General features: G+C 38.4%; 1 protein-coding gene across 1 annotated transcript in view; it reads left to right on the plus strand.

Annotated features, from left to right (window-relative positions):
• The window catches only part of SCRT2 (scratch family transcriptional repressor 2), a 105,585-nt gene extending 81,515 nt beyond the window's left edge, over window positions 1-24,070 (plus strand). The window contains exon 2 of the mRNA XM_044090442.1: window positions 17,692-24,070. Within this exon, the coding sequence (XP_043946377.1) occupies window positions 17,692-18,413 (722 nt within the window). The 3' untranslated portion in view covers window positions 18,414-24,070. The remainder of the gene's footprint in view (window positions 1-17,691) is intronic.
• The last annotated feature ends 392 nt before the right edge of the window (window positions 24,071-24,462 follow it).

A 24,462-nucleotide genomic window follows, 5' to 3' on the forward strand; every position in this document is an offset into this window, starting at 1 on the left:
ATAAGTAAGCTTCCACTTGCATGCATTATAGAAAGCTGACATTATATACCTCCCTGAATTTCATGATAGATAGATCATAGAGATAGGCATTAATATGTATGAGATCACAAAAGCTAGATCTCGGTGAGATAACTATAGTGTGTTTAATGAACGGTGTTCAGAAAACATACTTTGGACAGCCAGGCATCAAGCAGCTTTCATCCAAGGTCCCAACATCCATGTTTAGGCCATTATAAACAAGTGCATCTTCAACTCAGATTTAAAAAAAAAATCCAGAGGAAATTCCACAGAGTAGAGACAAAGAAAGTTAAAGAACAGGATCAACTGATCTTAGCAAGACCATTAAAATGACTAGCGACAACTAAATGGAACGAACTTCCTTGGCAACCAAGAGTAGTTGAGATATCAATGCTTTGACTGCTAAAATTGCCTTTCAGGAGCCTACTTCACTGAATGCTTATTAGTTGCAAGAAATGCAGGGAAATGCCCATGAGCACCTGGTTTCCATCTGCTGACTGCAACAGAAGGTTGATAATCTAGAATCTAGAACATCATTAACTGTGGAATAACGACCAAATAGTGATTCTACAAGTGGAAACAAAGGATGGAGATCCACTATGTTTGCCAAGGATCATCTGCCAGTGGTGGTGAATCTCTCCCAAGCCATAGAATCAGAAAAGGCTTACATTTCCCTGAAACTGCCTCCTCATCCAGCATTGTGATTATGACAACTAACATTTAAATTGTTATATTATATGTATAAAAGTAAAGATATTGAAGACTATCAGAGAGGGAAATGGGTTTCTCCTAAAAAATCAAAAAGTGCATTTGTTTCAAGATTTTTCTTTTTTTTATATTAATACAAGGAAAGTTTTTGCTAGTGTGTACTTTTAAAACTGTTGCCACTGCCTTTAAATATTCTACCCTGATCCATATAAAATTGACTGGGAAAATGCTGTTACATTTCTACAAGGTAAACTGTCCACATAAGAGGTTTGAAGTCATTCAGACAGTGTTTTATTACGGCCACTAATTCAAGTATCCCACAGTCATCTTTGCAGCAGATCAGTTTGAAAGTGCCAAAGGGTCCTGACATGTTTGCTGTATTCCCTACTTCAGAAGTGTTGGTCAGTTATTCTTCCATGTATTAAGTTCGTAAATACTACAGTTTTCCTTGAGTTTTTACTGATTGATTTTAACTACCACACTAAAGATCAGAAATATCTGCATGGTTAATATGTCAAAGAATTTTATTTCTTTTCATTTGTCAAAAAAAATGATGTTTCTTTCTTTAGTGTTTTGTTTATATTCTGCTGCACTGTGCAAAGATTTCTGCTGCTGACAATTAGCTGAAATGTCCAGTGTCAGATATCATCATTTACCACTGGATTGTTTCTTTGGCATGCAGCCAGGTGTTAGTAGAAAATGGTACACGGACACTTCTCCTACCCAGTTAACAAATGTGCAATAAATAAATAGGGCCGGATTCTCAGACTTGCTGGTGGAGTAAGTGGCTTACAAAGACATGCGTCTGGAGGATTTCTCCCCGGGCCTCCACTGAAAATTGGCTTAGTTCCAAGTCGGACTTGTCCAGTAAACAAATGTTAAATAAATAAATTAAAGTCTTTGGGAATCTGCCCTTACACGCACCCAAGTAAGCCTGTATATAGGTAGACCTTACACTGCAGCAAGTCAGTTACTCTGAAAACAAGTCTTTTGGAATCAGGGCAAACTTACATTGGAATAAGTCACTTATACTGAAATCAAGTCTTTTGGGCAGCCATGGTGGTGCAGTGGTTAGCATTGTTGCCTCACAGCAAGAGGTTCTCCGGTTCGATCCTCAGCTGGGGTGCCTTCTGTGTGGAGTCTGCATGTCCTCCCTGTGGTCACGTGGGTTTTCTCCGGGTGCTCTGGTTTCCTCCCACATCCCAAAGACATGCAGTAGGTGGATTGGACACTCTAAATTGGCCCTAGGTGTGAGTGCTTGTGTGTGTCTGTGTGCCTTCTGTAGAAGGTTGGGCGCTGGGCTGGCAACTCGACACTGTAAAACTCCACTGCCAATCATGAGCAGACAGGTGATCCACTGTGACGACCCCTAACCGGGAAAAGCCAGAAGAAAACTGAAATCAAGTCTTTTGGAATCAGGGCAAACTTACATCGGAATAAGTCACTTACACTGAAAACAAGTCTTTCAAAATCAGGGCAATCTTACACCAGAATAAGTCACTTAAACACTGAGAGTAAGTCTTTTGGATTCAGGCTCATAAAGACCTTCACTGACCTGAACATTCCCAACAGCTCCAACATCTCCAATGCTGTTACCATGAACCCAAAAGGTGTGGCAAGGAAGGAGGCCAACAGGCAATTATTTGCAATCTCCACTTCAAATAACTATGAGCCCTGGACTTCAGTTAATTCATCTGACATAGACACAAAGGATAATTTGGGATTCGAAGATTATAATGCAAGGAGGGCACAGCAATGAGACAGTCTCCATTAAAAGTTGTATCACTGCTTCACAGAACCTTTCAAAAAAGAGAATGAAACTCACCTAACAGGTAGAGATGGCAAAAACGACAAGGGCCTAAAGATATGAATGGCAAAGTTGTATTACTTCAGTAACTTTTATCCCCCCTATATCTCTCAACCACTTAGTGCAAGAAATCTGGACAAAGCCTAAAGCAATGGGGGGACAAAAGCCCAGAATTAGGGACAGCATTTTAAATATCACTTTTATAAACTTAGATATTTGCTAGAATAACATAATTTATGTTAGCATGCATTATTTTGAAGGATGTGAAATCTGAAATGTATGCCATTATATAGTTACTTCAGTCATCAGTGATTTGCCAGAAAACCACAAATTTTATGAGGAACAGCCTAAAAATACGAGGTAAAAATCTGGACATACTGCGAAAATCATATGTCTAAGACCAAGTTCTTACATGTAGTGTTACCTTTACTGCATGTATTTACTATTGTTTTGGCCTTAAGTCCAGCAGTGTGACATCTTATTGATAATTGTCTATTGTAATTGACATTCAGTGCCTGGTTGTTGCTAGGTGACCCTTATAAGCACTTTGCAAAGTGTTGTATAGACATCTATCAAACGGTTTGAACACTTCTGTAGTATTGAAAAGCTAGTGTGTTTAAGGGGGTCTGTGTCAGTTTACAGACTTAACGTGTGACCAAAACTGAAAAGAACGAGACGACAACATCAAAACTGCAGAACAACGAACGTTCACAAAAGCGAAACTTACAAGATCGAAACAAACACATTCAACCCGTTGCAGGAGAAATAGATGCCTGTCCCTTTATACTACACTGTGATTTACAGCAACTTCTGCAGCAAACATGGACCACTTTCCAGATGATAATCATTCCAATGAAATGGTGAACATAGTGTTCTATTTAGCTTCACAACAACCTTTTTCTACAGGCATGATCTCCATTCAAAAGCTACGAGGTTCCAAAAAAAATGTATGTATAACATCTGCAGCTGGTGTTTCAGTGTCTTGAGTTTCTGGTTTGTGAACGTTTGTGTCATTTTGGTGTTGGCATCTCGTTGTTTTCAACTGGATGTGGTAATTGTTTACAGTGTTAGGTGTTGTTTATAAATACTACCACCACTGAACATCAGAGGGCTAATTCAAGGGTGAAACAAAATACTGCCTCGAGTTACTTCTGCTCCCAACAACTAAATATTATTGTGTTCTGGAACTCAAAAAAATGAAAAGGCATGATAAGATGGTTAAACACTTTTTGGTTAGCTTGCAGTACATTGCGTGGTTAAAACTTCTCAGAGGAGTGTAAGAATATTTTAAAACAGCAAGATAGGATGGATACCAATAGCTGTTAAACCTAATAATGAGGCAGAAGACTCAATCATTGAAGTACAGTTACTGGTCACCTGGGTTTATTGGCCTGTCACTGATACACCTCCTTTCTTCGTTTTGTTTTTTTCTTTGAAAATCTACAGAGTTTAATCAATGCAATGGACTTGTCTTTCTACGAAGAATTTTATTGCTATTAGTGATTCCATTTTAGAACAATCCATTTAGAAAACAAATTGACATAGGATCATAGGAGGTTACTAGGCTAATGACCCTAGGGCCCTTAAAGCCTAGCCAAGTTTTAGCCTTATTTCCATGATCAGCAGCTATTACCTGTGTCCAAGAGGGACATAGGTACAACCCCTGGGGTGAATTTATGGTTACCCATCAATTTGTCCAGATTGGGTTTGAAGAGGGCCAATGAGGTCTTCTGCTTGACATGATGTGGGAGTCTGTTCCAAAGGTGGGGTAACCTCTGGAAGACAAATCTGTCCCTCTAGCAGGTTCTATTAATGTTGCTTACCAGGTTAAGGCCATTAGAGTGAGTAACCCGTATACCATTTGACTTACCAATGCAAGAGGTAAAGGTGTTTTGAAAGAAAGTCTGATTAATTCTATAGCCAAATTATATACTAAACTCCTGGATAAACATGTTGATTCTTTACTTTACTGCCTCAAACACCCATCTCAAGAGTACAGCAACCTAAGAGCCTAGACTATGTATATGCAGAATCAATACAGAGATATGAACTAATTCTGTGGCTTTCTTAGAAGACTTGAAAAAGGCTTTGAATCCATTAGATGGGTATAACTATAGTATGTGGACAAGCATATGGACCTGACTAATGCATTTGTGACAGCTGTTTAAGTTGGATTTTATTTGCAAACGTTCTGTCTGGGTCTAATATATAAGCTTCCCTTCCATTAACTAAAGTAACGAGGCTTGGGTGGCCCCTGTTTCCTGCCTGGTTTATGCTAGGTATAGAGCCTTTAGTTCAATTCATAAGACAGTCATCTTCACTGAATGGATAAGAATTATCTAAAATTCTTATTCTCAGATAACATCCTTATACTGCTGTTCCTCGCATTTCTAAAATGTTAGCTACGTTCCATGCCCTTTTAGATCTGCAGGCAAGGTAATCTGAACCAGATATGTTACCAGTAAACCTAATTGCTCTGGATAAGTCTATTGGGGTTTCACCCTTCCCTTTCATACGCTGTAACTCCTTTCCAAATTATTTAGGCATTAGATTACATTTATTTATTTTTATTTATTTATTTATTTACATTTGTTTACCGGGAAAGTCCGACTGGACACAGGTCCATTTTCAGCGGAGGCCCGGGGAGAAAAGCTCCACAGTACAATAGAATGCAGTACATGAGAGAACAAAATATAGAACATACAATTGATTTTAATACATAATAGGTTAGAAGTTAACAGTTTTAGTTAGACAGTACAGTAGACAGTCATTGAGGTACATAGTAAAAACATTGAGGTACATAGTCAAAAACTTAAAAAAATAAAGTTTTTATTTTTATTTATTTATTTATTTATTTATTTATTTATTTATTTTCTTACCAGTATCTGGGTTTACAAGCTTTTTAGGGCAAATCTGTTTATACTTATCAGATCCTGTGACACAATTAGATTTAACCTGGAGTGTAACATGAGCATAGCCATTTAGTTAAGTAGTTGGTTTTAAGGAGTTTTTTTTTGAAATGATTGAAGGAGGTGTTAGAAGTTATATAGATTGGTAGTGTGTTCCAGGTTTTGGCAATGGTGCTGGCAAAGCGTGATTTACCAGCATTGTTTTTATGTTGGATGACAGTTATTAGGTTCTAGCTGTTAGATCGTAGGGCTCTAGTGAGAATGTGGGGCTGTATTAAACGCTGAAGTGCTGGGGTTAACTCTGGGAGGTAGTAGAGCTTGTGCGCTATTGAGAGTTGATTGAGTATGAGTATATGAGGCAACTCAAGCCAGTTAAGCTGTTTTAGGGATAGACAGTGGTGGGACCTGTAAGAAGCATTAGATGCAAACTTGGCAATCTTATCATAGCAAGATTCCATTTTATTCAGTTTGGTTTGGCATAGATTAATCAAGATGGGAGAGGCAAAGAGGAGGGTGGATAGGAGATGAGTCCTAGCGATGGTGACTTTGGTATGTTTAGTCATAAACTGTTTGTTCCTGTAGAAGAGGCCTAGCTTTTATTAACTTTCTTGATGGCTTGTGCTATGTGGATGTCGAATTTCAGGTTATTGTCCATCTCTATGCCTAGCAGTTTAGCGTGTGTGGTTGGACTAACAAGAATGTTTTCTTTGGAGTTGATGAAGAAGTTGTTGCTCAGGGGAGGAGATCTACCTGGGCCAAAGAGAATTAGTTTGGTTTTTTTGGGGGTTAAAAAGAAGTTTGATGTTAGTGAACCAGGTTTTGGCTAGGGTGAAGGTGTTTTGGGTTAGGGTTTGTAGTTCACTTAGGGTGGGGGTGGCACATATAAGGGTTGTGTCGTCAGCATATTGCACTACTGAGGCAGTTGGTGAGGATGACTTAGTGGTTAGTAAATAGGGAAAACAACAGAGGGCTGAGGATAGACTCTTGAGGGACTCCTATAGTTACTTGTAGCAGGGGGGACAATTGGTCTTGCCATAGGACAGCTTGCTGTTGATCTAACAAATAGCTGTTAAGCCATGATACAGAGGAGGGACTTATATTTAGGGTAGATATAGTTGCAAGAAGCATGCTGTGGTTAACCATGTCAAAGGCTTTTGAGAAGTCTAAGAATATGGAAGAAGTAAATAGACCCTTTTTTCTGTGGTGGTTAACTATGTTGGTAAATGATAATAATGCTATTGTGGTGCTGTGGGAAGGTCTAAAGCCATGCTGGGATATGGAGAGTAGGTTGTTATTCCGGAGGTATTGCATAAGTTGAGCATGAACTACTCTTTCTAATATTTTGGATAATGGTGGTAAGATAGCTATAGGGCGATAGTTGGTAAGTTCTAAGGAGTTACCTCCTTTGTGCAGTGGGATGATATGGGAGGTTTTCCAAGAGGCTGGTACTTTGCATTCTGACAGAGATCTATTAATAAGAATGGAGACTGAATAGGCGATAGCTTCAGCTGATATTTGAAGGAAGTCTGCTGGTAGCTTATCAGCTGCTAGAGTGGTTGGTTTAAGTATCTTAAGAAGTTTAGAAATTGCCTTGATGGACACTGGGTGAAGTTGAAAACTGGGGGTATTGTTTTGTGTATTGGGGTGGGTTGTGGTAGTTATTGGTGTGGGGTGGGTAGTACTATTATTTTGGGCATTGGCAAGGGTCTGGACTGTTTCAGTGAATAATTTCTTAAATTGTGTGGGTATGTTTTCATGATTATTTGGTAGCACAGAGGTTGGTGTAGTGGACTTTACTGGGTGCAGTATACAATTTATTGTGTTCCAGAATATTTTGGGGTTATGAGCATATTTTTCTTGTAGGTTTTAATAATGGTTAGATTTGTCTAGTTTGATATGTTTTTTGGCTTTGCTCCGGAGCTGTAGGTAATTTTGTCTTAAGGTAGTGGTTTTGTTTTTTTGATATTGAGACCAGGTGTTGTCCCTTTCTTTCATTATAGTTTTAGTGGGATTTGTTAGCCATGGGGGCATAATTAGTTTTTATTCTAATAGTTCGGGAGGGTGCTTATTGAGCCAGGATTTCTAGGAAGGTTGTGTTGAAGTATTCAACTGCTTTGTCTAGAGATAATTGCTTTAGGGGAGTCCAGTTGCAGTTTTTTAGTGTATTGATGAAGTCAGTAGGTATGAAGGTGTTTTTGTTACGAACTACTCTGAGTATAGATTGGCTGATGGTTTGGGATTTCTTCCTAATTAGGTAGGTAGGATGATGGTCACTTAGGGTATCTGGAAGACAGCCAGATTGCTGTGTAAGATTGAGGTCAGATACCAGGATCCTATCCAAGATGGACTGGTGACTGAATGTTTTGTCAATTTTAGTGGGGGTGGTTATAGTTTGGGTAAACCTGTGGAGGTTTATAAAGGCAGTGGGATTATGGCTGGAGCAGTTGAGCCAGTCAATATTAAAGTCTCCTAATAGTATGGTTTCATGTGGAATGGAGTTGGACATCCAATTAAGCAGGTTTTCCATTTGAGTGATATTATTGCCTGGTGGGATGTAGCCACCTGCAATAACTATGTTTATTGGAGTTTATTTTTAATCTGGCAAGGATTAGTTCCACATCTTTTACATCTTGGGTGTTTTAATCTAGTTTTTCTATGGTGAGATGGTTTTGGAATATTATTGCAACACCCCCTCCCTTTGTCTCTACTCTGTCTTTGCGGATAATATTGTAGCCAGGGGTGGTAATCTCATTGTCATGATGTTTTGGTTTGAACCATGTTTCAGTTAACACAACAATATCTGGTTTGATTAGTGCCAATAGGGCATGTAGGTCCTGGATTTTCTCAAGTGTGCTTTTAGCATTAATGTTTAGGAAGCAGAGAGCTGAGGATGGTCTGTGATATAGGGGATTTAGCTGATTTGAGCTAGGGTTGACTAGTGTTTTGGGTCCTGGATTGGGGTGGACATCTCCACTGCAAGTGAGTTTTTGGAGTAGGTGTAGATAGAGTTTGGTAAATTTGTGAATTATTTTAGTTTGTTTTTGTGAAGAGAGAGGGTTAGTTTTTATGGTTGGTTTGTTGCATGAGTAAGGGAAAGGTTGGGGTGTGGTAAGGTCGGATGGTGATATAGGGAAGTTTTTTAGTTTAATGAGATTAGCTGTGGATTCTGTTTGCCATGGGGATGGTTATGGTTATCAAGTTGCGTGTGATAGGAGGACAGATTGGAAAGAAGGAGTAGGTTGAAGACTATTAGTGTGTAGATGGATGCTTTTAGTAGTTGGGTTGGATGTGTGCAACTAGTTTAAGAAAAGGTGGGATGTATATAAGGGTGATATTTGTAGGCGTGTCTGATTGGAGTTGTAATAGGAGAGGGGGAGGTGGGAGGGACTTTCTGATAGAGGCAGGAAGTGAGGAGCAGTGTTGGGGAGGAACTGGAAGTGGAGGAGGCGACAAGCTGTTAGGTATAAAAGAAATGATATGGGGGGGTGGGAGTGGGGGTGGGAGATGAGCAAAGTGAGCTCGAGCGTAGCAAGGGCAAACAGAGCGGGTCGACACCCACAGTGAGTGACTACAAGAAGTGACAAGATTCAATAAGAAAACAGTCAGTGAGCTATGGAGGTGAGTCAGGATACAGAGAGGCAGAAGAGTATGGATTTAAGGCAGAGGGAGAAAATCTGAGGTATAGGAAGGTATAACAGCACAGCAGGATAGGGTAGAGAAGGAGAGCAGGCTAGGGAAAGAATAACCAGCAGTGGGAAGCACATAAAGTAGATAAACTGGACGTTATTAAAGGGTAAAAAACATAGATGGAAGGCAGGAGAGAGGAAGGGCAGAGTATCCAGGCAAAGCAATAAAAAGTCTATAAAAGCAATCAGAGACCTGGGAACAGGAGGATAGCTAAGTAAAATATGAGCGAGTCCTACAGTCAAAAGGAACAGGCAGAACTTAGGAGAAATACAAAAGTCAAAAGAAGCAGGCAGAAACCAGGAGAATTTAGACTAGGGAGATACTCTACTAGATAGATATTTAACAAGAAAGGAGTGCAACTAACAAAATAGGGAGGGGGAGTTAAAATAAGTTTACATGCAGCCTAATTTAAACACTATGGTAGGGGAGGAGAGAAGAATAACTTGGAAGTCATGGGGGGATACAGTGCAGCTGCCAGTACCGATGCAGAGCTCAACCAATGGCACTACAAATACTCGTTTTCTTAACAAAGAAATGGCTAGTGCTACTGAAAGGATTACAGGACAAAATTCCATGGTGTGTAGCTGAAAATAGCAGTTGTAAGCACCTGGGTAGAAGCAGAGAGGCTGTGGAGGTGATCAACTAGCAGTCAAGTTTTCTGAAGTTTCTAAGTTTTGGAGTGGAGTACATACCTCAGTTAAGGCGATATCAACATTCAGTCTGAAGCTCTTATAGGATGAGTTATGTATTGCACCACATTTTCCTGGCTAGAGCATGTCAATGCTGTAAAAATGATCCTCTCCTCAAAAGTATTTAATATTTTATATTATTTTGGCCTGAGAAAATGTACAAATAAGTTAGTTTATTAGTAACGGGAACCAATGGAAGATTACTAAGAAGGTGTTTGTATCGTATTCCAAAGAACGAGGCGTAGGTTTAATAGATTTAAGGTTTGTGGCTTCAGCCTTTACATTACATATACATTTCTCACTACATCTGACGGGAATCCCCCACTCTCACTATGCCCCAACTTTCTGAGGCAGTCCTAGAATTACAAACACTAAATAGCGCATCTCTCAGGGTAGTATGCTGGGATAGAACCTCTCTTCTTACTCACCTCAGAATGTGGCATAGATTACCTGTAACTCACACCCTTAAGCATCCCAGTAGAATTCTTTGATGTTAAATGTTTGTGAACTTGATTGCCCAGTCTGAAGACATCCTGAATTAAACATTAATAACAGGAAACTCTGGTGACCTGCTTGGCAAGGAAGGGAGTCTCCTAATCTTTTTCAGCATGGAGATGTCATACATGCCAGTGCTTTTTTAAGAACTTTTTTCAATTGCAATCCCCAAATCAGTGGAGGTACTTCCAATTACAACATGCAGTTATGTTCTCATTTTTGAGGAATACAATTAGGAAGAACCCCTGTTCAGTATTAAATATGCCCTCTCAAGAGCAACAGTGGTCAAAAGGTGAACTGAACTCCAAAGCTTCCATTGTGTGTGAGTTACAGCTCAGACTGCAAATTCAGTTTGTATGAGGGTAACTCAAAGTGCATATTTATAAATTCTCTCAGCCTAAGCTGTCCTTGGCTGTTGCTTCAGACCTTCTCTGATCCTTATAGAGTATTACTTTATATCACTTTATTATGTGCTCAGAGCTCCTGCCAAAATACAGCAACATGGCTACTTCGTGCAAAGGGATGTACATCAAATATACTTAGTGACTAGCATAATGTTTGGGTCTTTGCTGCTGCAAAAATGATATAAAAATGAAACAAGTATACTATTTATTTTAGATGCTAGTACCTGCATTAATTTAGATTTTATCCTTGTAGTTTCTTTACCCCAGAAGAGTAAAATCTGGTTATGTTTAGTTGCATCTGTTATAATATACATAGCATTACAATAGAAAACACAGGATAATATTTCCTGCAGGAGGCGCTGTTATTTTCATCTAAATATTCCTGTTTGTTAAGAGTTAATTTAATGATTGCATACATTTCCTTTCCTTAGATCAATGTCATTTCCTTGCATAATCCTAGAGACAATTCATCTATGGAATCAGATGTATTTGCACACCAGCATATATGCTGTTTACTAGCTGTTCTGTGTGTTATTAGAACTGTTTGTGGCTTTACATTTTTTCCTATGATATTTCAGTTAATCATGTCATAGTCCTATGATAATGTACAACCACATTTACTCGAATACCCATTTTCATTAATTCATCTGTTTGTCTGTTGTTAAAGCTTGCAGTTTGCAGTTGTGTGGACTCACTATCATTACTCAGCTGTTCTCATTCATGCGTTTGGTTTTGAAATGAATAACTAAATATTCTGACTGTGTTATATCTATGGCCACAAATGGTACTATAAGTCTTCTACCTTCTGGCCCTCTAACCCCATCCAGTAATCTCTTTAATGGCACATATGAGCAATAAAAAGTAAGTATGACAGATATTTTAATTTCTCAAATGAAACAAGCTTTTAGTAAAAAAAGTGTTGTTCTGGTATATGACTTCATACATTTTGAAGAAAAGGCAATTTGAAATGAATGTTTACTTTAACACTGTACCTAATCCATTAAAATCATGACAGAAAAATATTTGAGCCATCATGAAAGAATAACTGCATATATTGCTTATGAAAGTCTATGTTACTGAAATGTACTTAATTCTGCATTTCTTTGAAACCTGGCCTTATTGCCAATTCCCCACATGGGTGATCCATGCCTCAGTGACTTTGTAATGATGTTATTTTTCTTTAGGATTCTTAAAAGTTATCAGGTCCAGTGAATGCTCTATTGTTTTTTTTTTGGATTTGCTTTTATCATATGCTAGCATTGCTTTCTCAATTAACTGCATCTGTGTAGCGTTTTTTCTCTCTCTCTCTTTATATATCTATCTATCTCTACCACAAGCTATTAAAGAAGACAAAAAATGTTGCCTAGAAAGACCACAAGACTATATTCTTGAACACAGTTCACAGAAAAAAAAAATGTTTTTACTGTACTGTAAAAAATACAGCGATATAAAGAGAGAGAAAAATGGGATAGAAATGTAAATGGCGAATCCTTGCAATATGCATACAATGCCATCCCTCGCCCATTGTTATAGTGGCAAGCAGCCTTTATAGCAGCATATGATGACCTACAATTCTGTTCCTGCACCCTTGAAGATGACCACTGGTTGTTGTTTGTGCCATTTCATGTACTTTTGATGAACTTCTTGCCTACACGGCACCCATCAAAGTAAGAGCAGGACTCTATCTGTCACTACATGCATCACAGCTGTAAACTTCAGCTAAGAAGGGACATGCTGTGGCATGTGGTTCATAGGTTCATAGGTTCATAGGTTCATAGGTTTATACTAGGCTATCTGCCCTAAGGCATTTATAAGCCTAGCCCAAATTTTTGTGGCTTACGTCACCCCTTATATGAAAAAATACTGTGCCCATTAGTTTGTTGTGCCTCTGTCCAGCAGTGACACAGAGATGATTCCCGGGATGAACCTACGATCTCCCATCCACAGGTCAAGATTTCTCTTGAACAGAGCCAGCGAGGTGCTCTGCCTCACATGGATCGGGATTTTATTCCACAGCATAGGGAGTCTCTGAGTGATAAATCTATCCCTCCAGCACGTCCTATTTATATCCGTGCTAAGGTTTAAGTCACTTGCTCTAGTGGTTTTGGTGGATTTGGATTTTTGAGGTGGAGCATGTCCATTAATTCCGGGTTGGACATGGCCTTGTATGTCAGGCACATGTCACCTCTGAGCAGATGGTATGCAACTGAATAGAGCTGGAGTTTCTTCAATCTGGCAGCATATGACAGATTTTGGAGTCCCTTTATCCTTTTGGTGAGGAACTTTTGGGGTCTCTCCAATTGCTGCAGATGTCGGGTGAGATACATCCCGAATGGGGCATTGTACTCGATCATTGGTCTGATAAGTGAAGAGTACGGGGAACAATGACCTCACTAGATCTGGATGTGAATCCCTTCATGATCAGGTGGGCAATGTAGAAGGTCTTTCTAACCACTTTAGCAATGTGAGTGTCAAAAGAAAGGCCACTGTCAACCTGGGTCCCCAGGTCCCTGATAACCTCTTCTGTGCTTAGTGGATTGCCACCTATATGGTAGCTTGGGGTTACCTTGTTTTTCCCGAAGGGTATGACTATACATTTTTTGGCGTTTAACTTCAGGGCATGGCTCTGGCACCAGCTATCTGTTTCCGTGAGTCCCTTCTGAAGGATATCCGTGTCCGATGCACTTTCCACTATGGCGCCTAGTTTGCAGTCGTCTGCAAACTTTGTCAGCCAAAGTCCTCCCATGTTGGCCTGTACTTCTGAGACGTAGATGCCGAACAATAGGGGGCCAAGGACCGAGCCCTGTGGGACACCACTTGTGACCGGCTTGGAGTCTGACATAGCGCCAGCAACTCTAACCCTGTGGGTTCTGTCCTTAAGCCAGTTTGCAACCCATCTTGTGACATATGGGTTTACATTTAAGCTGGTATGTTTTTCTACAATACCCAAGTGGGGTATTGTGTCAAGGCCTTGCAAGGTCAAGGTAGGCTGTATGGACTGCCTTTCCCTCATCAATGGCCTTGGTGACTGTTTCGAAGAAGTCGATCAAGTTCAAAAGGCATGATCTGCCCTTGACGAAGCCAAACTGGGTCGGGTCCAATGTCTGCAAGTCCCCTATATCTTTGTTTATGAGCTCCATTATGATCCTCTCCATAGCTTTGCAGACTAGACTTGTTAAGCTTATGGGGCGGTAATTACCAGGGTCCTGTAGAGGCACCGCCTTTGTGGAGTGGGACCACAGTTGCCGTACGCCACTCCTTGGGCACGTATCCTGTGGTAAGGCTGAGATTAAACAGCTGCCTTATGTGCGGGTTTAATTCCTCATTTAGCTTGTGTAGCACACAGCCAGGGACACCATCCGGTCCCATTGATGCTGTGTTTTTAGCTTTAGAGAGAGCAGCTTTCACCTGCGCATTTGAGATGTCTGGGAGGCTACACTCTGCTGGGATAGTTATCTCTCCTTTAGGGGGGGAGAGGGGGGTGAAGTTTGCACTGAACCTGTCTGCCAGTATGTTGGCAATGTCTGTGGGTTCAATGATTTTTGTATCATTTTGGACTAATTCTGAGCATATCTGGGAGTTTCCACCCAGGTTCCTAACATAGCTGAAAAAGGCCTTATGATTGTCCTTTGAATCCATGGCAATTATTCTCTCAAAGGTAAGGTGCAGTGGATTGGCTGTGACTAGAGAGGCAGGGCATGACATAGCATTGCAACGTCATTTCTCATTTTCATTTCATTTTTATTCTTTATAGACAACCCCATTTACAAGGACGAAAAGGCACAACAGTAATATATAACAGGCATGCAAAAGCACACCAGAAACAATTATATGTCTGCAATTTGAACAACAAATTCTAAAAATGAAAGGAAGCAGATTATTGAAGCATTCAGTGGGGAGATGGGGTGTTGTGTAAGGTGTATGCACTGTTTGGAGGTAGACTGTAGGGGAAGTTGGTAGAATATCATTGGATAAGAGAGCTTTGGGAGGTGGGATATCTTCAGAGATGACATATGAACTGGCATATCAGTGATGAAGACAGACTATAGCTAGGTTATTTGGCACCCCCTGGGGGGACAATCTCATCATTACCATTCCTAAACCAAGCAGATGAAGAGCAAAGCTGCTCAACTTAAGCTGTTGATAAAAAAAATAAAAACAACCAAAAATGTCCCCAAAACTCCTCAACAGCACAAAAATGCCCTTCAAGTTGAGAACCTGTTAATCCGCTGTTATATCTTCACCACTGACTGACTGTGCAGTATTCAATGCACTACTCTCCTTTTGCAATAGCAGCACACTGCTCCACTTCACTGTGATAGTCTGTCTGTCTGTATGTACTACTGTCATCAGTGCTGACCAAAACCAGTCACAGCTACACTTCCACATGGGTGAGTGCTGTTCTGTTACTACAATGCTGTTGAACTTTTTAAACACTTGTGAGTTCAGTGGTGCCAAATCAATAGTCAGCATACCTCTCAACTGTACAGTTTGTCACAGAATGTCCAGATTGGTGGTCCAGTTTTCATAAAATTGTGGTTTTCTGGCAAATTAGTGGCAACTCATTAAAGACTTAAGTCAGAAAATAAAGACAGTCATTTCAGTTTCAGACTTCAAACCCTTCAGAAAATCCATGATTATGTAAAACCTGTTATTCTATCAGCTTTCTAAGTTTGTAAGAGCAATATTTAAAAATTGTCCCTATTTTTCGCCTTTGTCACACTTTTACTTATGGCTTTGTCCAGATATTGTGTTCTAAGAGGTTGTGAGATATGATAGTCAGCTACATTGTGCCTGATGTAAACTATGAACCAGGTTGATAAATGCAGATATACCCCTTATATTAGACATAAGGTTGCAATGATGACTTTTTCTTTCACATGAAAAAGTGGAAGCACGCTAAGCAACTGCAACCACAAAACAAAATGTGAGTGCAAGCAAGCTAGACAACTGCAACCACAAAACAAAATGTGAGTGGAAGCAAGCTAGACAACTGCAACCACAAAACAAAATGTGAGTGGAAGCAAGCTGGACAACTGCAACCACAGAGGAAAAAGTGAGTGGAAGCAAGCTCAGCAACAATGGAAAATAAAGTGAAGGTGCCATGCTAGGAAGAGAACAGTGTAGAATGTGGAGCGCAGTGGATAGATATCAGAAGCGAGAGGAAGAAGGTAAATAGAGAGCCTGCTACGTTTAGGGAAGATAAAGCCTAAGGACCAGGTGGTTTCCCCCCCACCACCACTAACAATGTACAGACAAAATGGGTGGTGGAATTCATAGATGCAGTCAAAACAACATGAGCAGGTGGAGAAAGGGTAATGGTACACAGAAAGGAATGGAAAAGAGTAGAATTTTAAATGGACTTACGTGCAAAATAGCTAGGCTTATTCTCTCTTTCGACCATTAAGCAAATGTAATGTAATGTGTCACAATGTAATGTAATGTGTCACAATGTGTCACAATGTAATGTAATGTGTCACAATGTAATGTAATATCAATAAGCAGGCCATCTCTTAAAGGCTTGCACCCGCATTCTTTTGAGCCATCAGTGGATGAATTAGCTGGAGACTTTTTTAAATTCGTGAAGTTATGATAATGCATTGGATTACATGAATGCAGCATTTTTAATTTGGCAGTATTTAATATTTCATCCCAGCCTAGCAGTGCTACTATTTAATCATAATTTTCTATGACTCTCTGCACTTTATACTTAATTTGCTGTACACTGCCTTAGTTTCCTTATTGTACATATGTTTAATTATTATATTGTATTTTATGTTGCAGAAACATTGCTCTGTTCTTGCCTATATGATCATTGTACTGTTTGATTTTAAAAACTTTGATTGTAAAAACTTTGCTGTGTATTTACTTATATGACTGTTATCTGACAGAGTGAAGGGGAGGTTGCCCTTGGCACGGGCTGTTCAAGGGAGTAATCGGTACCTCAGAATGTCAGGAACGCGTAATTATATATGTAGTCCAATATTTATTATTGCCATGATTTCTTAGGAAATCTCATTTGGATGGCAAATTATGTTTTTTAATTACAGACTATTGTAGAAATATGCTATTTAGCACAATATAACCACACTTCTCAAATACTGGAATGCAGACAGAGTGCTATGAATTTGGTTATCAGGTTCATCCTTATTTTGCTTAGATTTATTGATTTTCTTTATAAAGGTATCAATCATTTCTGAATAAATAAATTGCTAAACCAGTCCAGTAAGTCCATACAAAGATTCAGCATTGGTTGCAATAGATATTTTATATGTAAACGTGCTAGTGCATAAAAATAAAAAAAAAATCTGATTTCTGGGCTTGTGCAGTAAATTTTGAAAGCAAGTCTTCTGACTGTTTTTTAATGCTCACAATTTGCTAAGTTAAATGAAATATAGAAAACCAAATAGGATTTCAATCTAAACAAGGTGTTCTAAGCCACTAAAATTTCGTTTTTGTGTGCGACATCTGAGTAAAACTTTGTTTGCGGTGCAGAATGATTTGACCCCTGTACCATGCTACTAATGTGATCTACTCTGGGTCCAATGCATATTAGATATAAGGATATACCTCCCTTAGTAATAGCCCTTTTCATATGATACACATAAGTTAAGATGTTTTATTATTTGACAAGGGCTAGCGACCCAGTGGTGTAAACCTTGGGTGTAGATGATTGTCACTGTTGAAGTGACACCCCGACCCCACGTGTAAAAATGGGAATAAGGGGGTTGCAGATGGATGACTCCACTGTGTAAAGGCATATCATGATTTAATGCATTTACTTACACACAACCAGTGGTTTTCATTTGGTTCAAATTTTCTCATAACTATACCATCCAGTCTGTTGGCAAACAGGTAACAGTCTCTTAACATATATTTTCAGTAAAATAGATGTTTAGTTAATTAACCCATTTTAATAAAATGTTTCATCCTCAAAGACAGCAAATTCCTTAATGTGTTTGTGTTTCCTGTAGGCTACATACAAGACTGCATCACAACATCAGCCTACGAGAGTGAGAAGGAAAGGGGGATAAAACTGTCACCTGAAGACCCTAGCTACACAAGAGATGCCGAGGAATATAGTAATCCTGACACAGACCACCCTGACAGCCCTCACTCAGGCCTCTCTTCTGGTTACTTCAATGGTGAGATAGCAGTTTCTGAGAGCTATAGTATGGATGCTTTCTTTGTCACTGATGGGCGCTCCAGAAGACGGAATGATGGCCCAATTCGTACCAGCCAGCGCCACACTTGCAATGAGTGTGGGAAGACCTATGCCACATCTTCTAACCTCAGCCGCCACAAGCAAACACATCGGAGTCTGGACAGCAAGATGGCAAGGAAGTGCACAACTTGTGGTAAAGTCTATGTGTCTATGCCTGCACTCGCTATGCACATTCTGACCCATGACCTCAAGCACAAGTGTGACGTCTGTGGGAAGGCATTCAGTAGGCCATGGTTGCTACAGGGTCACATGCGATCCCACACAGGGGAGAAACCCTTTGGCTGTGCCCACTGTGGTAAAGCATTTGCTGACCGTTCCAACCTTCGGGCACACATGCAGACCCATTCGGCATTCAAGCACTACAAATGCAAGCGTTGTAATAAGACATTTGCCCTGAAGTCATACTTGAATAAGCACTATGAGTCTGCTTGTTTTAAAGGTGCAGAAAGTCCATGCTCTGTTGAGAACTAGGACTGCTTCATGCCAGCAATAGAACCCCTATTTCCCCTTCTATGGAAAGCAATACTTAACTGAGGTGACATTGATTACTTGTTGATATGCTGGAATTCCATTTGTTTGCTTTTTCAAAAACTTCCAATCAAAAATGTATTAATGGGCAGTTTAGCATTAAGATAAGGTTCTTCCGCTTTGCTCAAGAAACTTGAAATAACTTTGGATGCTACGGTGTTTTTTATACGTGAGAGAAAAGGGAACAAATGACCTCTTGTATTTTATGCTGCTTTTTTGCTAAGAGAATGGACATTTTCTTTTGCATTAGCCATATTCTTTTCAATTTTTGTTTCATATATATATTTGTTTTGTTTACACGTCAAACGTGGACCATAACAGTATTCACAGAAGTGGGTCTTCAAGTTATTTATTAGATAATAACAATAATAATAATAATTGTGTGTCATTTGATAAATATTTATCATAAGTCTTAATTATTTGTCATACTGAGAATGTTACTTCTTTTTACCAATCATTTCTGAGCCATTGAAGCAAAAACTCTAGAAAGATAAAAAGGAAGCATTCTGTAAGTGAGCCTTATTCTGCGTTAAAAAAAGCATAATCCACCTCTGTATAACAAGTGAAAGTAAAACTATAATTACAAAAAGTGGGAGAAGGTGGGTAAAATACAAAGGTAACAGCTAACATAGTTAAAAATCATTAAGCTAAAAAGGTTTAAAATAAGTCATAGTGTGTGATTGGTTTTGATTAGCCATTTTTGTTTGCCAGTCTATAATGATACTGAACTTTTTTACTTATCCAATGAATGTTACAGAGATTGCTGTGACAGGGTACCAATGACTGTTACAGAGATTGCTGTGACAGGGTACCAATGACTGTTACAGAGATTGCTGTGACAGGGTACCAATGACTGTTACAGAGATTGCTGTGACAGGGTACCAATGACTGTTACAGAGATTGCTGTGACAGGGTACCAATGACTGTTACAGAGATTGCTGTGACAGGGTACCAATGACTGTTACAGAGATTGCTGTGACAGGGTACCAATGACTGTTATAGAGATTGCTGTGACAGGGTACCAATGACTGTTACAGAGATTGCTGTGACAGGGTACCAATGAATGTTACAGAGATTGCTGTGACAGGGTACCAATGACTGTTACAGAGATTGCTGTGACAGGGTACCAATGACTGTTAAAGAGATTGCTGTGACAGGGTAACAATGACTGTTACAGAGATTGGTGTGACAGGGTACCAATGACTGTTACAGAGATTGCTCTGACATGGTACCAATGACTGTTACAGAGATTGCTGTGACAGGGTACCAATGAGTGTTACAGAGATTGCTGTAACAGGGTACCAATGACTGTTACAGAGATCTATGACAGGGTACGAATGACTGTTACAGAGATTGCTGTGACAGGCTACCAATGACTGTTATAGAGATTGCTGTGACAGGGTACCAATGAATGTTACAGAGATTGCTGTGACAGGCTACCAATGACTGTTACAGAGATTGCTGTGACAGGGTACCAATGACTGTTACAGAGATTGCTGTGACAGGGTACCAATGACTGTTAAAGAGATTGCTGTGACAGGGTAACAATGACTGTTACAGAGATTGGTGTGACAGGGTACCAATGACTGTTACAGAGATTGCTCTGACATGGTACCAATGACTGTTACAGAGATTGCTGTGACAGGGTACCAATGAGTGTTACAGAGATTGCTGTAACAGGGTACCAATGACTGTTACAGAGATCTATGACAGGGTACGAATGACTGTTACAGAGATTGCTGTGACAGGCTACCAATGACTGTTATAGAGATTGCTGTGATGGGGTACTGTTGATAGTTTACAGACTTTTTTTGATAAATGTCTTCTTTCAGAGACTATGATAGCTTCCAACCCTGACATTACCTGACCAGTGACTGTCACAGAGATTGCAGTCACTGGCTAATAATAATGGTGGTTTACTGACCTTCTTGATATGTGTCTTCTTTCAGTGACTATGCATACCTCTATATGACCACAGACACGTGCACTTTTGGACAGTAATATAAATTTGTATGTACAGTTGCGCATTAAGAGCTACAAAATTTGGAATCCATTTATCCTCTAAATGTACAAGAAGAAGGCATAATTGTGGATATAATCATGCAGACCTGAAGCTTAGATGTTGCACTTAATATTATTTTTACTTAATTTTGTAAAAACTTTCTAAATAATTTTCATTGCCAGACTAAACAATTTAAATACGACACTATTTTGGTGTGAATAATACTGAACATAACATAGTGACATGGTTACAGGTGAGATGTAATAGTATCAGGTAAAGCTTATGCAAGATACAAACGTACGCAGCTGTAAATGTGACAGTTAATTGTATACGTATTGTCATTATTTAGTCATATCAGATCGGTATGCTGTAAGACTGCGTTAGAATACATACAAAACTATGTAAAAATGTGCATGGGCCAGAGAATAATTTGTAACAGTATCCATGGGCCGCAGAATAATTTGTAACAGTATCCATGGGCCGCAGAATAATTTGTAACAGTATCTGTTCTTACAATCAGTTCCTGAATTTTCACAACATTCTCAGGACCTGCAATGTACATAACAGACATTGCACGCTGACTTTGTTCTGCTAACTGCAGAGTTCAGATGTATGCAAAGATGGAATAAATGTCTTCCTAAATATAAAACAAGTACCACATAATTAATGAAGCACTATAAAGATATCCTACTGCACTGACCAGTGTTTACGAACCAGGGTATAGTTTGCATGCATTTAAATTAATCGGGCAGATTAAGTCTGTTATGTCATCCATGTTTGTCACTGAATACACTGTATCAAACCATGTTTCTTAGTTAAAGATAATATCTAGACATGGAACAGATTAATAGTGTGCATTACATGAAAAAGCGCACTATTAATCTGTGCATTTGCATTCCATGAAAATGGAAGCGTAAACTCATGTTGTTTCATCTTTTATGAGCTATTAATCATCTAGAATTTTAACTAAGACATCTTGGCATTAATTTATTAGTCTATATAGGGTAAGCTGCATTCATCTTCTGCAAGCACTTTGCAGACTAACCAGGGTATAGATATATAAACTACTTTTCAGTTTTTGAAACGCAAAAAAGGGCAACCAATATCCAGCACCTGCTCACTTACAAACTGCCTTCCAGTTCTCTTAGAGTTGCCAAAAGCTCTTGCCACTTTGAAGTGACAGGCTTACATGTAATGTGTCTTAGGTTTAATGTATTTATTTATTTATTTAATTGATTATTTTATTTATTTAATGTATTCTTTTATTTATTTATTTATTTATTTATTTATTTATTTATTTATGAGCGTGCATTTCCTATTTCTCTGCCATAATATGGAAATGATTGATCTTCTATAAAAACCTGCTGCTGACTCTCAAATCTGTATATGCATGCATTGTAGATAATAGAGCAGGGAATGAAAATAGGTTCTGTTTCTTAAAGAGGAACAATATATATTTTTTAAAAAAACTGCATGCAGTATCTGGGCAATAAACCTCATGTACTTGCATTACCATTTCATAGTATTATTCCTTAAATGTTTAAAAAAAGTGTTTTTATACCTTATGAAGAAAAGAAAAACAAGATGCAATTAGGTTATTTCATAACATTCATGACTGATTCTTTTTACCGGAGCTTCCGTGTGTTTAAGGGTTGAGCGAAGATTCACTTGGGAAGATCACAGCTCCTCCTAAAAATACCCCTTTCCATCTTTTGTACTCATTGGTATATTCCAATTAACTTTGTAAACATATTTTTTTAAAAACTAGGTAGATAACCTTATTAGTATCAGAGCTTCCAAAAATCTGAAGTACCAGCCTTGAATTAATTCACCTTAAGGCAAAACAGTATGTTATGCATTTTGGTTAAAAACATTTGGCAACATCATTAATCAACATATGTTACATGACCATGTTACATAGTGTAGTAATGTACAGCTCAGAAATTGCAATTATAATATATAAAATAAACATTTTAAATATAAATTGCAGTTTATTGTAATGTTCAATATGAACAAGATACTCTTATAAAGTTTACATGTGGTAGATGTTATACTTGAATTCATCCTCTTTTCATGAGGTGAAATCACTCAGTTGAATATTATGACATAATATAAGACATATACAGATCTCTCATACAGTTGCAATGATATCCCAGGCAAAATTTACAATCAAATTGCATCTGCAGTTTATTTTATAGTCATGAAGTGGCATTGTAGGTATTGATTACAGAAGACTTGTACGCTTCCACTGTTTGAAGCTATTTCGCTAAACCTGAAGGTAACAGAACTTAGTATGTATAAACCTTCAATAACTGGTGCAGTTTGTACATTAGAGATGGCCATATCATACATTCCTAAGTCTAGCAAGGATGTTGCCAAAAATAATTAAGTGATTCAGGCAAGCATATCTACGTACTGTAATATCGCAAGTGAACATGCCATTTTTTCAAGTTATAAAAGAAGAAATTGGATTCAGATTGCCATTTTTATAGCCAGCTTCTATAGAATGTGGTCAGTTACAAAGTGTGTCTTCTGTTACTAGTCAAAAGCTAGTGACAATATCCCTTAAGCAAAACACACGCAACAGAAATTGATGCTGTTCTCTTCCAAAATATGCACAGACAAAGCATTGCATATGAGGTATCAGATGTTAAGAACATTTAATCAGGGATGTTAGCAGTATTTTTAATCTTGAGACCCTACTGATATTGCAGAATTGGGACTTTCCACTACATTGATGAAGACATGGACAGCAAATATTTCACATATGCTCAGTTAATCTGTGAAACAGATATTTTCTGACTACTGTCTATTGATTGTAAATGTGCAGTTTAAATAAAAAATAATGGGAAATGTACACAACCAACCTCAAATGAAACATGTGTGTGTACAAGATCTCACATTTTAAATCTTGAAAAATAAAATGTTCTATGGTGTAATGGTGGTTTTGAAGAGCATGCATCCATAACATGCTCATTTACGTACATTTTTGTAACATTTGTTAAACACAGTGTATGTGTGGAAAAGAACTAATCCTGCCCATGTGACCATGTTATCAAACGGAAAATGCTATGATATGAAACCAGTGAGTTTTGAAAGAAGACAGAAATGGGTTTTGAAAACCAATTATTGCAGGAAATCAGTGATATTATAACATTTCTACCTTTGGTAGCAAGTGTATATACCCCCAAATATTCTGAGTTTAACAGCAACTAAGGCAAATGTTAACCAAAAATATACAAGGCAAACAAACTGATTTCACCTAAAGGTGTATTTGCAGCAAGTCGTTTTTATCCCACTAATGTTCATTTCATTTGTCTGTTGTATGGAGCAAAAATCAATAAATAAATGATATATTTTTAACCTTTGTAAATGCTAGCATCAAAAACAATCTTCTGTTGAAAAAGAAATTGTTCCTCTTTATGATTTATACTGTAAATAGCATAACAGCAATAATTTTAACTGCATGTCTGTTTTCCAAGCCTTTTTTATATTGTAAAGAGGTCAATACAGGTACCAATTACAGTATTGAAACTGCCCTATGAATCAGGGATACTAAAAGCATTAAAGTATCTTACATATACTCTGAATTTTTAAATGCCAATGTCTCCTGTCTTTTTTGTGTCTAATCCTTTTACTTTAATAAAATGAGATGGTAAGTTAAAAAAAAAAAAAACAAGTGTAAGATAATCCAATTTCCATAACAATATATTCAACTGGCATATGGGTAGCTGTTTAGAATGCTCCATATGGTTCCTTAACCCTCTTTCTGCTTCCCATATGGTCAGTAGCTCTTATCCCACGGATCCAAAGCAGAGTGTATTCTAAACATGTATAATTTGCAAGTTGTACTTCCAGTCTTCCAACAGACTTTATTCCATGTTACCAACAAAAAGATGCACATCAACTTAAAGCATCTTTAATGATCAGTAATTTTGGTTTGTTTGCATTTCTTACAGAAAGCTCTGTTTCTGCTGTTATATAGATAGT

Source organism: Protopterus annectens, chromosome 12.part0 (genome assembly GCF_019279795.1).
Source record: "Protopterus annectens isolate FY-2018-M chromosome 12.part0, PAN1.0, whole genome shotgun sequence".
In the NCBI taxonomy this organism is placed as follows: Eukaryota; Metazoa; Chordata; order Ceratodontiformes; family Protopteridae; genus Protopterus; species Protopterus annectens.